We start from the raw sequence: 17887 nt of genomic DNA, 5'->3' as shown, positions 1-17887 counted from the left end.
TTCTCTTTGAGTCCTCAACCTTTCTCTCTTTGCTGCTCTGATGAACTGGTTTCATTAGGATAAATAAGCAGTAACTATGAAAAGTGGGTGTGAATCTGGGATTGTTGGTTTTGGATAGTTACAATGGTTGGCAAATGCATCCCATCCCATTTCCAATATCAGAAAAATATGATGCTAGGGTTTCAGACACCGTTTGATCATTATATAAAAGTACTGTTTGATTGTATTTTGATGTTTTCTTGTTCTGCATTCTGCATCGGTTGACCACATGGGAGAATCAAGTCTTATTCAAGAAAATTTGAAGGAATTCATCACATTTTCCACAAAAATATATTCCTACCACATCTATCTCACTCTTCTAGTACAACTGCATTGTTCCATGTGCCTAGTTTGGCACAGGTCTACATCTTTTTAACCTTTGGAACATTGACCTTTCTTCTCAGTCTCTTTCACATCACTTCCTCCCTATCCGACACTCCGTGTAATTTAACTGGTCACATATGCAGACTTGTTTTTTTCAAGCTGGGACACTCCTCTCTCTAGATGCTCAATGTTTCCCATGTTGGAAGAGGAAGCATGGAGAGACAACCAGCACAATGGCCCAGAAGAGGCACCTATCCTCTCTCAGGGATGATTCCGGTCTGTCCCCCCCACTACCCTCTTGGTGCTTCATAAATCTCACTTCACTAAATAGTGACTGCTAAATTATGAGATGCATCAACAACATACAGACACTCCATCCCCCACGCAGATTATGATTGTAAAAGTGTGGGGTGTGATTTAAACTGTTTTCTGGATGACAATGGACCTTGTTGACATGGTTCAGTTTAACAGCTGGGTCTAGACTTGCAAGGGCAACAACTTCTCACAAAAACAGAAGAACATCTGATTCCACTCAAGTTAAGCCTGCAGACACTCAAAATCGATTTGAAATAATGTGTGTTGGTGATGATGAATAAAAGCCAATTAGTTCACACAATACCATATATCCTCAATGAGTGAAGGAAAAAATAAATCAGCATTTGAAAAAAGAGCAGGTAGAATATGGTTTGCATCATTTTCTGGAAATGATGAAAGATATCCCAGTATTCCACTGACACTTACTGACTGGGATGTTGAAGAAAATAAGCTCCAATTAACAGTCAGACTGTCAGTGTCTTTGAATTGAAAACATCAAAGAAAATAAGCACGCTCTGACCAGAGAAGCCTTGAAAGAGGGAAGGGGGTATTGGGATATTATACAAGCTCTCAGATGTGTTTGTCTTGGCTGAGCCCCTGGCTGATGTCATCATCACCATCATCATTATGGCTGTTGCTCCAATTCTTTAGCCAGTAATTGCCAACAGCACGCATATCCATGAGTTCCTCAGAAATAAGACATTACTGCTGTATCAGTCAGTGTTGGATGATCAGAATGAAGCTGGTAAGCACATGCTGTCGAGCCAAATATAGAGAAAAGGGATCACAAAGAAGATAACTGTGCAACCAAGGGACACCAAATATTCATTAAACTAAGCAGTTAAAGATACATGATGGAACTCAATTTCCCGACTTGACATTTGACAAATCCTACCAAACAATGCTGAGAGGGAGACCGGAAAGCAACAGATCAGCAAATCTCAAGAAGACAGTGAGTTTTGTTCGAGTACAAGTTTGACTGAAAGCCACATCACAAAAGAAAATAATTTCCTATGCAACTGCTTTGTGCTGTCAAAACTTAATTTACCACTTATCTCTATTATGTTGACAGCCGACAAATTGGAAAGGCACCAAATGCTATGTGAGTCACACAGAGAAATGACAAGCTGCCGGTTCTATGCTAAAACTGTCTCATTACAGCACATAATCGCTCAATATTGGGCAACCCAAGATAACTCAAAGGAAATGGATTTGCATGTGTAATCAGTGAACAGAAATGAGCGGGGGAGAATGACAGGGACACAGCAGGTTTGTGTCAGGCTTGCTGCTGAATTCTCTTGAGTAGAACAAGTTGCTGGCTGCAAGTCGCCGCTTTCGTGGAAAATGAGATCCAGCTCTGGATTGCTAATCACAGTTTCCATAGTTGCATATACAAGGTGAAAAGTGAGGTGCTGCATCCATTGACGATGTAAGTGTTCAGCTGATCTGCACTATTACAAGAGAAATTCACTGAACAGATAACACTTTATGCTGACTAGGTTTAACTTTACACCTACACGACAAAACATCTTAGATCTCCCTTTTAAAACGCTGAAAATGCTTCTGAATTAACTTGACATTTTTGCTGCAAAAGACAAAAGATTTGACTCCAGCTTTAACGCTGCTTTTCCACACACAACCCCCCCCCCCCCCCCCCCCACACACACACACACACACTGACTACTGCCAGCCAAACAGCACCTCCAGGTGGTGCCAAGCCCCGGCTAGGAGATGGTCAGATTAGGAGAAGAGGGGGAAGACGAAGGGAGAGCAGAGTAGTGGGAGGGAGGCTGGAGTGGGGGACCCGTACAGACAAAGGGGATTAGAAAGAGAGAGTAAAATCATAAGCCGGGAGACAGAAAGGTGCTGACTGAGCATGAAACTCTGTTTAAGTGTGGTGTTTGTTTGTGCTTCTAATGTGTACTCAGAGAGCGGCAGATACAAACAGGAAGAAACAAATGAACAAACTACAAGCAGTTCCAACCATGTGTATAGGAGCCACATGTTTTGTTACATTTCAACACAACACACAGTGTGTTAATAGTGAGGCTCTGACACGGATCTTATTGTGAATCAGGCTAACAGAAGTCAACACACATGTTCGTATCACATGAACAAAAAATAATCAACTCACCACTTTCGCTCTTCTCAATCACGTCCACCGTCTCACCGGCCTTGAGGCTGATCTCCGAGTTCTCCTGTCTCTCGTAGTTGGCCACGGCCACGTACTGCTCCAGCACCATAGGCTCCGAGCTGTCAATCCCTGAGGGGAAGAAACAGGCTGTCAGCCACCTGCCCGCCGTGGCACCCCTCGAACGCCCACCGCAACCAACTACACCGCCGCTGTTGCCGCTGTGCACCCGGTACGCCGCCATCAGCCAATCCCCTCTCCCCCCCACTGTTGTTCCCCCTTGACCAATCAGAACTTGAGCTCACGACTTGGCTGCATCGTCCCAAATGTCTGGCCATATAGCTGAGTCGACCTCTGGCCCACAGCGAAGGACTGAGGAGCATTGGAAGGAATCAAAACAAAAGGAGGGAATAGGTAGAATTTGTTTGCAGGGGCAGCATCTTGCACCTAAACCGGATCCATAACCTGATCCAAACTTAAGATCCAAAGGAAAAGACAGAGAGGGAAAAACGAAAAAGGAGAAAAATACAGGAGCTGCTAACGACTGGACGGGAAGACTGGGGAGCGAATGAGTGGAAGAATGGGGAAGTTTCCCTGTGGAAAATCAACAGTGCGGTTGAGTGGAAAGGCCTCCCCTCCACTGCCGCTGGGAGCCAGCCGTTGGACAGGGAGACAGGAGGGGGGGTGAACACACCAATCATGGTAGTCGGGACTTCTGGCCTTAAATAGAAACATATGAGTGGACTAGAGAGAGAGAGAGGGAGAGAGAGGGAGAGGAACAGTGAAGGAGGTTGGGTCCATGTTTATGTGAAACAAAAGAAGAAAGCATTTCAGCTGGGGTTAGGCCACTCTGTGTTCTGTGTTATCTCTCTCTCTCTCTCTCTCTCTCTCTCTGATGTTTAATATTTTCGATGCCAGCAGTGATTTCACCCTCTGACTTCACTCGGTTAACATCTGATCTGAGTTGCAGATAGCACTTTTTCACTTGTTTGGCCACTGTGGAATTCACGCAGATTCAGAGGGACATTACAGCGGATTGGGCTTCACACCCATAACATAGTGTTCTGTTGTTCAAGTATCTCAGTGTGTCTGTGTCAACGATGTGAGCAAAACAGAGTCAGAAAAAATGAATGGATGATGTGTGGAATTTTTTTTTTTTTAAAGTTATGATACATACAAATCTGATTTGAATATCTGTCCAATTTGTTTCAAAGGCTCCACAATTGCTCATATAAAGTAGCCCAAAAGCTGTAAATATTTTTTTTTTAAAATACTTCAATGTTTTGGGAAATACTATTGAGGTTTTTTTATTCTTGACACTCTGTCTACCCTGCTTCCACGTCCAGCCTTCTTATCAGACCCACAGTATGTAAACCGGATAATGTTGTGAGCTGACAAAAAGCTTGCATTCTTTTTGTCTGTTTGTCAGTTCACACATCCATCCTCAAACTTTAACTCTGGCTGCACTGCCTCTAAAAACTGACAGCAAACACAGGGTTGACCTAAAGCACATCATTTCCTTGGAGGTTGGAAGCTGAATCTTTGATCTTTACTAACCCATACTGCAATATGCTGTTACCAAACTCGAAAACAGGTAATGTCCATGCCAACGTCACACCAACTGCATGAAATAAGAACGAGCCCAACAATCTGTCTCTTTATGGCAACAACTTGAACTTGTACAAAAAACAAGGAAAGGAGGTCCATACACACAAACTCTGCCAAACTACAATGGCTGAAAATCAAAGTAAGCATCACACCTTGTCAGCAAATCTCTCTCTGCTTTTGAGATAGTGAATTCTATGCAGTCAGCCACTTTGTCATTTTATTAACGGGACTAAACCTTGAAGATGAATTGTAAAGTGAGAGTTAATCTTTGCATATTTAGGTCTTTGAGATGTAAGAGAACCAATTAAGAGCATGATTAAGTCTATTTCTATCCAATTGCTCTATCGAGTTGCTCTCCTGAGGCTCAAATAACAATGACATAAGGGAATACCTCAGAACACATGCAGCAGAATACTGTCTCCTCACTGTGGCCTTGTAATATTGTTATAAGAATGCGCGGGACAATAAGAAGTAGGCTAAAGCATTTGTGCAGCGCTTGAAATCCATTTAGGCATCTTTGTATGTTGTAACTCAAACACACAGGCTATAGACACCAGGGAACTAACCTTACCTCCCCCACTGGGTGAGGCTGGGTATTCAACTCTGTCTTTCTTTAGCTTTCTCCCAGGAGGAGAAAATAAAGAAAGGGAACACACTGTTTTGCTGAGAATGTCAGCATCCTGCATGCATGGAGCCATCAGAGTCAGCCAGATGTAATAAAGCAGAACAGATCCAGCTATTTAAAAGCTGTGAGCAGTTGTAATGGCAGCCACGCCTGGAGAAAATCACAAACGCCCAAAACCTGTTACATGCCTTTTGTGGTCCAATACTTACATGTCATATATGACAGGTTTTTAGTCAAAATCATGCAATTTCTTTCCACCCATACACTTTGGTGAGGATTGTCTTTGTTGTTCCTAAAGGATACAGTGAAAGTCGCTCTAATGGAAGGAAACCACATACTGTATCTGTGTCTTTCCCCAGCAATGCCTCCATTAAAGCTAAATGTCTCAAAGAACATTTGCTAAATACACACCAGATGGGCAAATCTGTGATTGTACCGTGTCAAAGTTGTTTTTATATTTTCAGGAAATGAATGTTCTTTGCTAGGCTGTTTATCTGCAATAGAGACAATTTCAAATCCACACCTCTCTCAACTCATCATTACGACATACACATGCCCACAGTTGAATTAGGTTCACATATGGTGATTAAAAACAGTGTTACTGACAATTCTTAAGGACCAGACTTGACTGCCCATTTCAGTCTAAGGCGCTTCGCCACATGTAGACCAAGAGTCCACGCTCTGGCTTTCTGGCACTGAGTGCCAAACAGGTCTGCAGAGAGAGATGGATAGAGAGACTGCGGAGAAAGAGAGGCTGAACTGCAGCAGACGGATGGAAGGAGAGAGTGATGACAGCGCATGCAAAGCAGATGTAGAGGGAAAGCTGAAGTGTGAAAAGAAATAGATCAGGGGAAAAAAAACCTAAAGGGATGCAGCTGGTGCGTTGCCCTCAGAGGGGGCACAGTAGTGCATGCATTTTTCGACATGTTGACATAGACACACAAGGCTACCTGAGGCCTCTTTCCTCGGGCTGTCTGTAAAGCCGTACATCCATACTGCAGAAGAAGAGAAGGAAGAAGAGAAGCAGAGAGAGAGATTATTCACTTTGAGAGCATGCAGAAGCAAAAGTATGGTAGAGCACACCTGTAGCACTGGGTCCAACCACAAATTGAGCAACTAACTTTTGTCATTTGTTGCCACAGTGCGCCTGATCTTTCACAGGTATTCTGTTCTGCTACGACCCGCCCCTACTCTGCTCCTGAATGGTTCTGACACAGATACTATACTTCACAGAATGCTGAGAAGAAGAATATGAGATATGTGTGAAACCACAGCCTGCACTATTCTTCGAGTGACATCACAGCCTTAAAACATAGAAAGTGAGGAGAGTATTGATTGTTCTTTCATCCCACCTTTCCCAGACCAGTCGCACTGACAGAGGGAATCAAGGGTTGGAAGACGTCATCAAATCCTTTACTGAAGTAATAGAAAAAACACAGCAAACTAAAAATACTGCTGCATGGTACTGCATGATACATCTATAAAGTGCATATGTATTAACAGCAAAATGAAGTTAGACCATGACGTTATTAGATTTGATGGATTGATTTGAATGTTTATAGAAATTAAATCATGTGGGAAGTTTGAAGTGGGAAAAATCACGTTGGGTGGGGCCTGTTTACAACTTACAGACATCTGTAATGTGACTGTTTTCAGTAAGACTTGAGGAGTCAAACACTGGTATGTGTAAGTAAATGGAAGTAAACAAAGAAAAAGTCTTTTGAAACTGTCCTTAAGTACAGTACGATACAGTTAATCAGAAGCCTCATCCTTCGGAGGATGCGGTCTACCCGCCCATGTGAGGTGGTCTTCATGACTTTCCATGATTGCCATCACTAGCTCACCTCGCCCTTATTGCTGTTGCACAGCAACAGTGCTAAAGTTGGTTAGGTTGAGAAAGTTATAATGCCCCTTGTTTTTGGACCGTTAGCTGTTCGGTTGAGTTGAGGCTTGATGCTTTAGCATTGCCATCTCGTCACAAAATGGTTCTTCAATGAATGAATCCTGGGAAAGGCTGGGGCCCAATTGGAAGGAGCCTTCAAAATGTGACAGTCTAGTCACACTGATGTGACTCAATCTGTCTTAAGATAAAGCCTCAGTCTAACGGATGAAGCCCTAGTAAATAATCTGCCTTTTGCAAAGAATGGCTTGTCCAATGTCCATGGCTCAGATATGATAAAACAACCAAAAAAAGATTATGTTTAAAAAGTATTATACATGTACCAAAAGACATGGTTGATATGGATAACAGATCCACTGTGTACGATTTGGGTATAAGGGATCTATTGACTTATTGATTAATAGAAAAATAATCCTAGTGATGATTTCACGAGTGTGTTTCCTCTAAATTATACAATTTGTTGTTTTATTTACCCTAGAATGGGCCTAATTTTGTATATTTACATCGGGGGGGGCTCTCCATGGAGACCGCCATGTTTCTTGTAGTAAACTGGACAAACTAAACGTGTATGAAAACTGAAGGTTACCACAGGTTCTCTTTCATGTTTGGAAGGGGAGGGTAAAGTGAGGGATGTTCAGCTGCAACATGACACTTCACCACTTTATGTCACTAAACTCTACACACTGCAACTTTAAGTATATGCTGGTGCAAAAGAAATTTAAACAACGCTCTCGAACCAATGTAAATTATCTCTGCAGCCCTGGAAGGATACACATGTCATGGCCTGTGTTTTAAACTCTGTGTTTCCTCTACACTGAAGGGAGTTCAGTGTATCTACTGACAAGAAACGTACAAAAGTCTTGGTGCTTGACATAACAAACATCTCTTCTATTTGTAATCTCTGTCTCAAACTCTCCATCCCTCAGGCTGCAAAACACTTGCCTCCCATGCTTCCCTTTCCACCATAGCTTCATCATTCACTCCATTTCTTCCATCTCTATATCTCCACCTCCTGGAATGTCTGAGATGGCCGTCAGCCACTTCCAAAGAAATTCCTTTCTGCCCACCCCCCGTCTTAAAAAAACAACAAAAAAACTCTCAGACCCCAACCAGGAAATTAAGCTCCATGCATCAGAGAGGACAGTGCCAGAGGTGCAGGATAACAGCTGAGAGGCTGCCTTGATGTGTTTCAAGGAAGCCATAATTTGAAGCTTCATAACAAACTAACATTTTAGTGTCCGGCTGTAATCTTTTCTCTAAAGGGTGAACCAGCAGTAGTTCAGCCGCACTGCCCGAGAAACAGGCTAAAACAATATTGAGAAGCTGGAACCAGGTCCTGGGCAGGGCCAGCTGCGGAAAAAAAGCAGGAAGGCCTTCTGTAACACAATTAAAGAAAAAAAGAAACATTGTGCAAAACACACTTTACGAGCCACGTCCATCAACGTGTGTGCTTGTATTTGGGCTTTAAAGGTCACATTTTGCTTCTATTCTGCATAGATAACGTAGATCTAATAATAATGTCTTTTTTTTTAATTTAATTCAGCATCAACTTTGTTTCACGTAGAAATTTGTGAAAATCTCTCAGCCCAGTAAAATAATTGGACTTTGGTACAAACGAGATATTTCTGCTTCTCCTTTTTAAAAACAGGTTTCAAACAGAGTGCTCCAAGGACAAGGAGGCAATACATGTTATTGCTTGAACATTTATTACTGGTTATGAAAGTTGTTGCAAAAAGAAAAGATTCTATGGCTGTCCCATAATTATCCTTAAAATAATGTAACTGTATACATGAAGAATTGATGTATACAGACATAAATGGTAATGGTGAATATTTTTGGGGGGAACTACAGGTTTTGTTTACACTTGAATTAAGGGTTTAACATCCAAATTGAAGGGCAACAAAACAAATTACCAGTCATCAATGAAGAGCGCTGTTTCCGAGAAAGTGGACTTTCGTCTTACTTCTGAAGGGACCAGCTTTTTATGCTTATGGCGGCCTTCTGTACTGATCTGGGTGAGTGCTGCGCCTGCTGAGAAGCCAACAGCTCCTTGCCGTTGACTCACGTGAGATAATAAAAGCCAAATCCCCTCTCACTATCCTTCAGAGCCTCAGGAGATTTGCTGGATTGATGTTGCCCCCAGAGGGAGAGTCATGGGCTGGTCCCAGGTCAGCCAGGGTCAAACCCCGCTCACTAACGCCCTATACCTTGATTATTACCCGCCCGCCCGTCTGCTCTCAGTGTAGCGCTCAACATCTGATTGATATTACCTCTCCTCTCTACTGTGGGTCCCCTCTGCAAAACCAACCACCTACCTTCACAAAAACATGCACATACTGATGCTTAATTCCTTTCAGGTTTGGGTGATGACTCCACAAAACAGTAGAAATAGCAGTGCTTTTTCCCACTGTCCTTTCTGCTGCTGTGGATAATCTTCCAGGAATTCTGACCCCAAATGTCTAACATTACCCTGCAATTAAAGACCTATAGGGAGGGTGAAAAATGGCATCTGCAAAGCCCTGCTTTCTAGGTTTGGATTGGAGGGGCTTATTAGCCATCCATCTTGTTTTTCTATCGACATAGTAGATAGGGTTTTGAAAGGAAATTTCCTGTTGCTGACACCAGCGCACCCCTCCGACCCCACCCCTTCATCAACAAGCTAAGTCCTGTGGCCGGAGGACCACTGGAGTGGAGGACAAAGTATCTGTGCAGCGTAATTTAAAGTAAATATGTAGGATTAAAAAAAAAGATGTTTTAAACATGAACCTGGACCTAATCTACACGAGGTTTCGTTTGTTTGTTTGAAGTAACAAGTCAAATTCTAACATAAAAAAAAAGAACAGCTATAAAAAAAAGTAAGCTGCCTCAAATATTTGGTGACTGTTAAATTAAAACAGCCGGCGAGCTCAACTTAAACTGTCACATGAGCTTGAAGACATATTGAAATCACTGATTGTTGTCAGGACAATCATGGATGGAGCAGAAAATCGGAGCCACTCCTAGTACACCATGGCTCGGGAATGCAGGCCAGTTGATCATAACATTAATTAATGAAAAGGAACTAGCTTTGAAGTCTTTGTTGTGTCTCTCATACCAGGCTGCATTTAATCTTCAGCTTTTTCTTTGTGTATGTTGCATGGGTGGAAATGAGTGGAGCAAAAAGGAGGAAGCTTATAGACGTCTTCAAAAGGTTTGTCAGACATCACTACTGATATGGCTCAGCTAGACACGCATGACAGAGCCATTGGCATCAACACTTCCCTCTGCAACTGGATACTCGACTTCTTTTCCAACAGACCCCAGTCTGTTAGGTTAGAGAACCACACCTCCTTAACCCTCTTACTGAACACCGGCGTGCCTCAAGGCTGTCTGCTAAGTCCTCTCCTCTACTCTCTCTTCACCTATGACTGCATACTTGTACATGTATCTAATACCTTTGTCAAGTTTGCAGATGATACTACGGTGATTGGCCACATCAGCAACAACGATGAGTTGGCCTACAGAGACGAGGTCCAGCACCTGGCGGCGTGGTGCACCAACAACAACCTGGCTCTCAACACCAAGGAGACCAAAGAGCTCATTGTGGACTACAGGAAGAAAGGTGGCACACACACCCCCATCCATATCAACGGGACGGAGGTCGAGCGTGTCACCAGCTTCAAGTTCCTGGGTGTCCACATTTCTGAGGACCTCTCTTGGACCCTCAACACCTCAACCCTGATCAAGAGAGCACAACAGCGTCTCTTCTTCCTGAGGAGTCTGAAGAAGACCCATCTGTCCCCTCAGATCCTGGTGAATTTCTACCACTGCACCATCGAGAGCATCCTCACTAACTGCATCTCAGTGTGGTATGGCAGCTGCTCTGTTGCGGACCGGAAGTCACTGCAGAGGGTGGTGAAAACTGCCCAACGCATCACCAGTTCCTCACTCCCCACCATCGCAGCTGTCCAGAGCAAGAGATGTCTGCGGAGAGTGCGCAGCATTGTCAAGGACAGCTAACACCCCAGCCACAGACTGTTTGCCCTCCTCCCTTCAGGGAGGCGCTACAGGGTCCTCCGTTCCCAGACCAGCAGGTTCAGGAACAGCTTCATCCCTGCGGCTGTCACTCTGCTGAACTCTGCACCACAGTGATAGCAGCCGCACCCCCACACCCACACACACCTTCTCCAGTGACTATACTTCCCCTCTCCACCCCGGCTTGGACTGCCACTCACCCTCCTCCAGCCACTGAACATTTGCACATTCACTGAACATTTGCACATTTGAACATTTGCACATTTGAACATTTGAACATTTGAACATTTGAACATTTGTACATTTGCACTAGAGTTATTTTTTTTCTACTACTGTATTATCCCACCTATCCCACCTATAGTGTATTCATATTTATATTTATCTTGCTCATAGTGTATTCATCATTCTTATATCATACCATACCTCTTAATACTGTTCATATTCCACTTATATTTCTAACTGTACTTCCTATTTATTTTCATATTCCACTATGCACAATACTCTGCACTTTAACTGCCTTTTTTTGCACTTCTGGTTAGATGCTAAACTGCATTTTGTTGTATGTGTACTTGTACTGTATAATGACAATAAAGTTGAATCTAATCTAATCTAAAAACAAATTACATTTTCCTTAACATGTTCACTGGGTGCACTGATTTATCCTACCATGATTTAATTTCAAAGTGCACCACCAAACTGGATCCAGTTTATAGTCAGTGGCAGATCTGTCATTATTTAGTCAAGCCATCAGTGATTTCAGTAAAAATTTAGGTTTTTCTTCTTCTTCTTTTTATCTCCTCATTTAAATGCAGAGTTCAGTTGATGATCGAGAGGAGCATTGAGTGAGAACCTCTGGACATCTGGAATAAAAATCCCCCCAAAAAATTACACTGAAACAAGATAAAAAACTGAGGTGCAGATAAGCCGGGGCAATCACAACAGGATAACTGAGGTACACATTCTCTATTGAAGGTTTAGTGTAGATCCTATTAGACAAATTATGATTTGTGAATATGGGCTATACAAATAAAATATGATAAATTGATTGATACGTCAACAACCATAAAAAACAAATTATATTATCATTGTATCTTATATTGGTAACAGCGAAAAACCCGCATTTGATACAGATACAAAGGAGCGAGCACTTACCGAATGAGTTGAGAGTGATCACCTGTTGGTTTGTGCACTGACAACAGTCTCTCACCTTGGTATATTTTTTAACTTTTTTACTTTACCAGTGGCAACCCTGAAACCGCAAAGCTCCCGCCCATATAACAAGTCACAGTTTTACTTCTGGATGTATGGAACACTGTGGGTACGTCAACAGCACTGTATTTTAAAACTCCAGCCTCCAGACCATATCAGATTTGGTCTCTATACATGCTAATACACCTCATTACAAGACTATTCACAAACGGAGATGTCTACTCTGAAGCTAGTTGCTTAGATGCAAAAAATAATATGAAAAAGAGACACACAGTGAGCAAACCTCCACCAAGACCAAACAGGTGCCAGATGAAAACACATTTAAAGTCACTAGATACAGATTTTTATTTGGATCTCCTCCAAATTACACAGTCTCATAAATATGAATCCACTGAACATGCCTGATTGAATCCATGAATATTCCTGGATCTGCCTCCTACCCAGATCAACACCAAACTTTAATGAGCTCTTCCCTGACCAGTTCTGCATCATTCCACCAAGTTTTGTGGTAATCTTTCCAGTAGTTTTTGCGTAACCCTGGTTATTACCAGACAACAAACAGGCTAACAGACAAACAAACAAGCGCAGATGAAAACACATCCTCTAGTGAAGAACAAGGAACAACAATGTTGAAAAGTAGTAGTATTTACAAAAGTATCACTTCCTGCTGGAGTCAAATGGGACTAGCAGTGCTTCCTTAAGGTTAGAGACAAAAAGGTTTGAACATATTGTATCACGATTTTAGTGACCAAAATTATCAGAATTATCAGTATTATCTCTGCATTGGTAAAATGTGCTGTAAATTTCTAAAGTTACTGCTCCACAAGCTTGGGGCTCAAAAACTCCAGTGTAGATTATATTAAAACCGCAGCATTAGAAACACAATTAGATGATAAACATTCCTCCATCATAAACAAAAGCCAGAGAGAACCTGCAGCCTCATAATGACTGTCAGTGCAGACCCTTCGCACAGCGAGCTAAAGCTGCTGCCACGACACTCACAGTCAAGAGTTTCAATGATAAACCCTTGTCACCAACAAACAAATTACAGCTAACCAGTATTGATCCGACACTTGTGAAAAAGAACAGCGGCTGAGGTTGACACCAACACTGACAATGTCAAACCACATGCTGGAGCTAACTAGTATTGATACAGTGTTTGGCAAAAGGGGAGGAGGGACAAAACTATTTCTCTCTGACTGTGTCACAAACGTTTTGCAGTGACAAACGATGTGGCAGGGAATGGGTCAGGTAGTAACAAGTAATGGATCCTCTGCGATGACGTGACACAATGCTAACAGCCATTAGCACTGACCTACAGTCCCCAGTCCACGCCACGGGAGAAACACGGTATTTGTGCTCCTCTTCAAGAGGGGATCAAAACACACACCTCTGTGATTTCACCGTCCCCCTGGGTCGTCCACACTCTCCCTTTCTAAATCAATATTCCCTTCACTGTGTATTCAACATGTGTGTGAGGCGATTGGACTGGCCTTATTATTGCTAAATAAAGTTTTCGGTTGGATGTGTAAATGTCAACATAGAAAGGGGTTTTATTCTTGCAGGGTTTTTATGTGGAGGCAGGTAATGGAGGGTGTAAGTGTCATATAACCGTGTATACTGGCAGAGGAGCTCCGTATGGTACAACAACAACCTGGCTCTAAAATCCTAATTAGCACTGACAGCTTAACAGATATGTCCACATATCCTAAACTTGTAAAAACCTCAACACACACACACACACACACACACCATTTAAGACACAGCCCTCCTCCCTTCTCCCTCCTCCCTCCTCCCTCCTCTGAGTATATTCGACTGGCCATTCCGACGTCAGGCTGAAATCGTATCCACTGTGCCACGTAAACAAACTAGTGTTTGTCTGACAGCCGCAACCCTTTTGGCCTCTGTGGGCCAAGCAGAGCCGTCCTCCGTTCCCTCCAAATCTGGCCCTCACACAGAGGAGTATGAGCCCCATCTGCACACTGCAGAGAAGACAAGGAGGACGGAGCAGTGACCCCTGGAACTCCCTGGACCTGACCCTACTGTCTCTGAAGAGAGATGAATCAGTGTTTTCTCTCAGGGGTCACCAACGAAAAACAAATATTCATCTTGTAAGTCCTAATTCTTGTAAACTATTGTGTGAAGCGATTTAAGTTCAGTTTCAGGTTTTACACTTTTATGTATTAGGATCATTCCAATACATTGAGCAATGATCTCCAATGTTCCATCTATTAGAGATGATGTCTAGTAAGGAATCCGGGAAGAACCTTTTGTCAACCAGTACTTATCCATCTGTTACAGATTTATCCACTTTGCCCACCCTCTGTTAGTGACTCGATATTACACAATATTGAGTCAGCAAACAGTGAGCGACATTCAAAACATCCTATGTTTCCTTAGAAAAGTTCTCTAGTGCAGTGGAATTTATGCATTTCACATTTCCAGCTGCTACAACAATCTGTTTGGAATTACAAAAAGAATAACAGAGTAGATGTTGAAAGCAGAAACAGACATCATGGATGAACATTCCGAGAAAACACCACTCAAAGTAAAGAAACAGGTAATCACTTTGGAAATTACGTTTTGATTTTCTCTCTGAGGGTTAGATGAGAAGATTGATAGAGGCTTTGTACTTCAAGAACATCAAGTACGGAGCCGAGATCCAGATGCATTTGCATGCAGCCTCAATCAGCACAAAGATTGATAGGAAAGGAAAACTTCTGATCTGGCTCTGACTAAACTTCAAAACTGATCGCCAATACTAAATAAGGGTTTCCTGATAAAGTTAGTCAGCACAGGTTTTAGTTTGGCAACTTGAATGAAATGAGAAGATGCCGTGATGCAGCCTCCTGTTACACATATCATGGTGAAAATGTTAAACTATTCCTTTAAACTCCAAAACAGATTTGGGGGAAAAGTGGTTTGTTCATCAGTGAACGGAAAAAACTAAAAGGAAACAAAAGGAAAACTCTACAGAAAACAGCTGTGATTAAACGGTATCAAATGAGAGGGAGCACCCGAAACAAGTGGATGTGATGTGAGCAATGGAAAGTGAAAGAGTTGTAATGGCTACTAACTATTCAAAATGGGAAGCCTTCAAAAGTATCTTAGGAATTTACACCAAGAGCAGCCTGAGAACAGCCACCACTTCTAAATACATTAAAAAAAATTCTTTGCAAGAATCAAACTGGAGAAATCCGGTGATGAGGGCACCTCGTTGAAAAAATGGGCCACCTTTCCAGGCCCAACATACTGCAGAGGTTGTGCATCCGTCTAAGAAGTTTCAAATAGAACGTTCAGACAGTTTCCGGCTACGCTAACTTTGTGTTACCTTAGGCTGCAGCTGCGATTACTGGGTCAGTCGAGTGGCATCTAACTAGGCTACATCACAGAGGGTTACCTGAGAAAAAGGCCAGAGCCACCCGTTTGAAAGTTCAATAATGTGCTACACTCACTAAGGTTGATGTGGGGGCAAAAAAATAAAACAAGCTGGCCTATCTGAAGAAGCAATCGGCTTCCAAGAAATCAAATCACTTGGAATGTAGATGTAATTGAATTGGTAGTGCACGCTCTCTGGGACTACAACAAACCGATTCGTTGCAGGAGGGTAATAGGGTGCCTGTGCTTGTAGTCCAAAAATAAACTCATAATCAATTGCTAGGGTTGTTTACTTGGAAAAATAATTTCACCCTATACAAAACTTTTAAAGATTAAGTAAACATCAAGGGGTCACGACATATTAACTATTATTTTTGAACTACTCATTCCCAAAGACTTTCAAGAGACATTTCCAGTTTTTAAGCTGCTTCAATATCAAGACAAACTAGTGCTTTCAGTCACCTTCAGAGAATCATATAGCCTTTATTCACCACAAGCTATTTCTTGCAATTTCTCTTTAGTAATTTATAAGTTATATGACTGACAGTTTCCGTTAGTCTTACTAGCCCCTAAACAAAGAGGGCTCTCGAATGCATATATTACTGACTCACATGTACCAACATGTATGTTCAGCAGCTATACTGTGGCTATTACCCTCTATGATCCAAACATTTGTTACAATCGCTAAAGAGGTTCAAATTATGTGACAGTAAAGAATGAATGAATAGTCTTAGAGCTAAACAGGCTGGTTGGTCTCTTAAATAGCAAGTGTGGAACTAAATTGAAATATCACAGTTTTTGTCCCAAGACAACAGAGCACAGGCGTCAGGATAAAACCAAAGATCCTTAGAAGTGCATAGCTTCACAAAAATCTCTGCTAGAGGAAAATCATTCTTTCTTATTCATTATTGAATTATCGGCAAAACTGCAGGTGCCATACAAACACCTACATCTAGAACTTTAGTTGAAGCGAAAGAGAATAACACTTTTTTTGATAACACTATCTTGACTTGCCAAAGGATAATCTGAGAATTATTATTCTGAGACCCCACCCTGGACTGCAAAGCACATCTACGGCCAAAAAGAGAAGGCTTGACAGCTTTTTAAACCCACTCTAAGACACAGTGGACAGTAAGTCAGCCTCCCACAGCAGGACCACTGAACATACAACACATTGACATCTCACAAATAACAGACAAGTCACTGAAAGAGTTTGAGAGTGATATGTCATTCAGAATAACGTCCCTCCTGGGATCTTAAAGAGTATTTTAATTTAATGCAAATAGTTAGGAAATAAAGGAGGATGCAGTCAGCTTTCATTAAAGATAAAACAGGTGACTTACCAGACTTGCGCTTGGAGCCATAGTCCCTGAAGGAGAAGCAACACAAGAGGGACATGGTTAGTGACAACAGACGCTGCTCCGTCAACAACTACGCATGCAGTCACGGCATGCGAATTCAGATGCTCCTGAAAGGCAAAAGCTGGCAACTGGACTCACTCAAAAACACATGCATGCGGTCGGCTTTAGCACACTAACAAATGCATGTGTTTGAGAGCGAGAGAGGGAGACAGAGAGTGAAGGACGGATAAAAAGGGAGGGATGACTTTGGCCAGCTGCCTATTCTCCCTGCAACAGACAGAAATTGGTCATGTGACTCAAAAGCGGCACCACCATCCTCTTTACTGGTTCTCTTCCTCCCTCCCTCCTTTCCTCCCCCTGTCAGAGAAGAAGGCGACCTCTCCCCACATTTCAAAGGATCAGCTGAAGTTATTGCTTAATGGATTCTAATGGGATTACGCCACAAGGCTAAGCTATAGATGAGGGGGGGTGACACAGCGTTGTGTATGAGGTTTTCTGTGCTGACCATGTCTGCGTCTGCGTCTGTCAATAGTGCCATACAGACTCGGTGTGGCAGAAGCATTGTGGCAATTGGGTTAAAAAAGATAAACAAAGGCGGAGATCAGGTGAAGACAGAACGTGCTATTTATAGAAACGCAGACCTGACAATCTGTCCATCGTCACTACCAGTCCTCCCTCCACTTCTTCCTTCTTGTTGTTTTCTCTTGCGGTAAACACAATCACTGTGTCTTTTTCAGTAGGACTAATCAAAACTTTCATCTATCCTTTATGTAGCCACGTCATCCTGCAGCAGTACAGACAGAGGCAGTACAACTAAAGCTCAATGCTGTGGTGAAGAGCTGAATCACACTAGAACCTTCTCACCCCTGTGAAATATCATACTTTGCTTAAAAATAGCCAACATATAGGCAGTAACATCAGCCCCCACAAAGGATATAGAGACCAGAAGGTGAAGTGGTCTCTTGATGAGTGATAGCAACATG

At 42.4% G+C, this 17887-nt stretch overlaps 1 protein-coding gene across 3 annotated transcripts in view; it reads right to left on the bottom strand.

Annotated features, from left to right (window-relative positions):
- Positions 1–17887, bottom strand: part of sh3pxd2aa (SH3 and PX domains 2Aa) — a 122574-nt gene that overhangs the window by 50962 nt on the left and 53725 nt on the right. For all 3 annotated transcript variants that reach the window (XM_053418343.1, XM_053418344.1, XM_053418345.1), the window contains exons 6-7: positions 16887–16912; positions 2813–2941 (exon numbers count right to left, since the gene is read on the bottom strand). In XM_053418343.1, coding sequence (XP_053274318.1) covers positions 2813–2941; positions 16887–16912 — 155 coding nt within the window. The remainder of the gene's footprint in view (positions 1–2812; positions 2942–16886; positions 16913–17887) is intronic.

Source organism: Pleuronectes platessa, chromosome 3 (assembly GCF_947347685.1).
Source record: "Pleuronectes platessa chromosome 3, fPlePla1.1, whole genome shotgun sequence".
Taxonomy (NCBI): domain Eukaryota; kingdom Metazoa; phylum Chordata; class Actinopteri; order Pleuronectiformes; family Pleuronectidae; genus Pleuronectes; species Pleuronectes platessa.
Note: the sequence above shows the minus strand (reverse complement) of the source record. Positions and strands in the feature narration are given on the sequence as shown.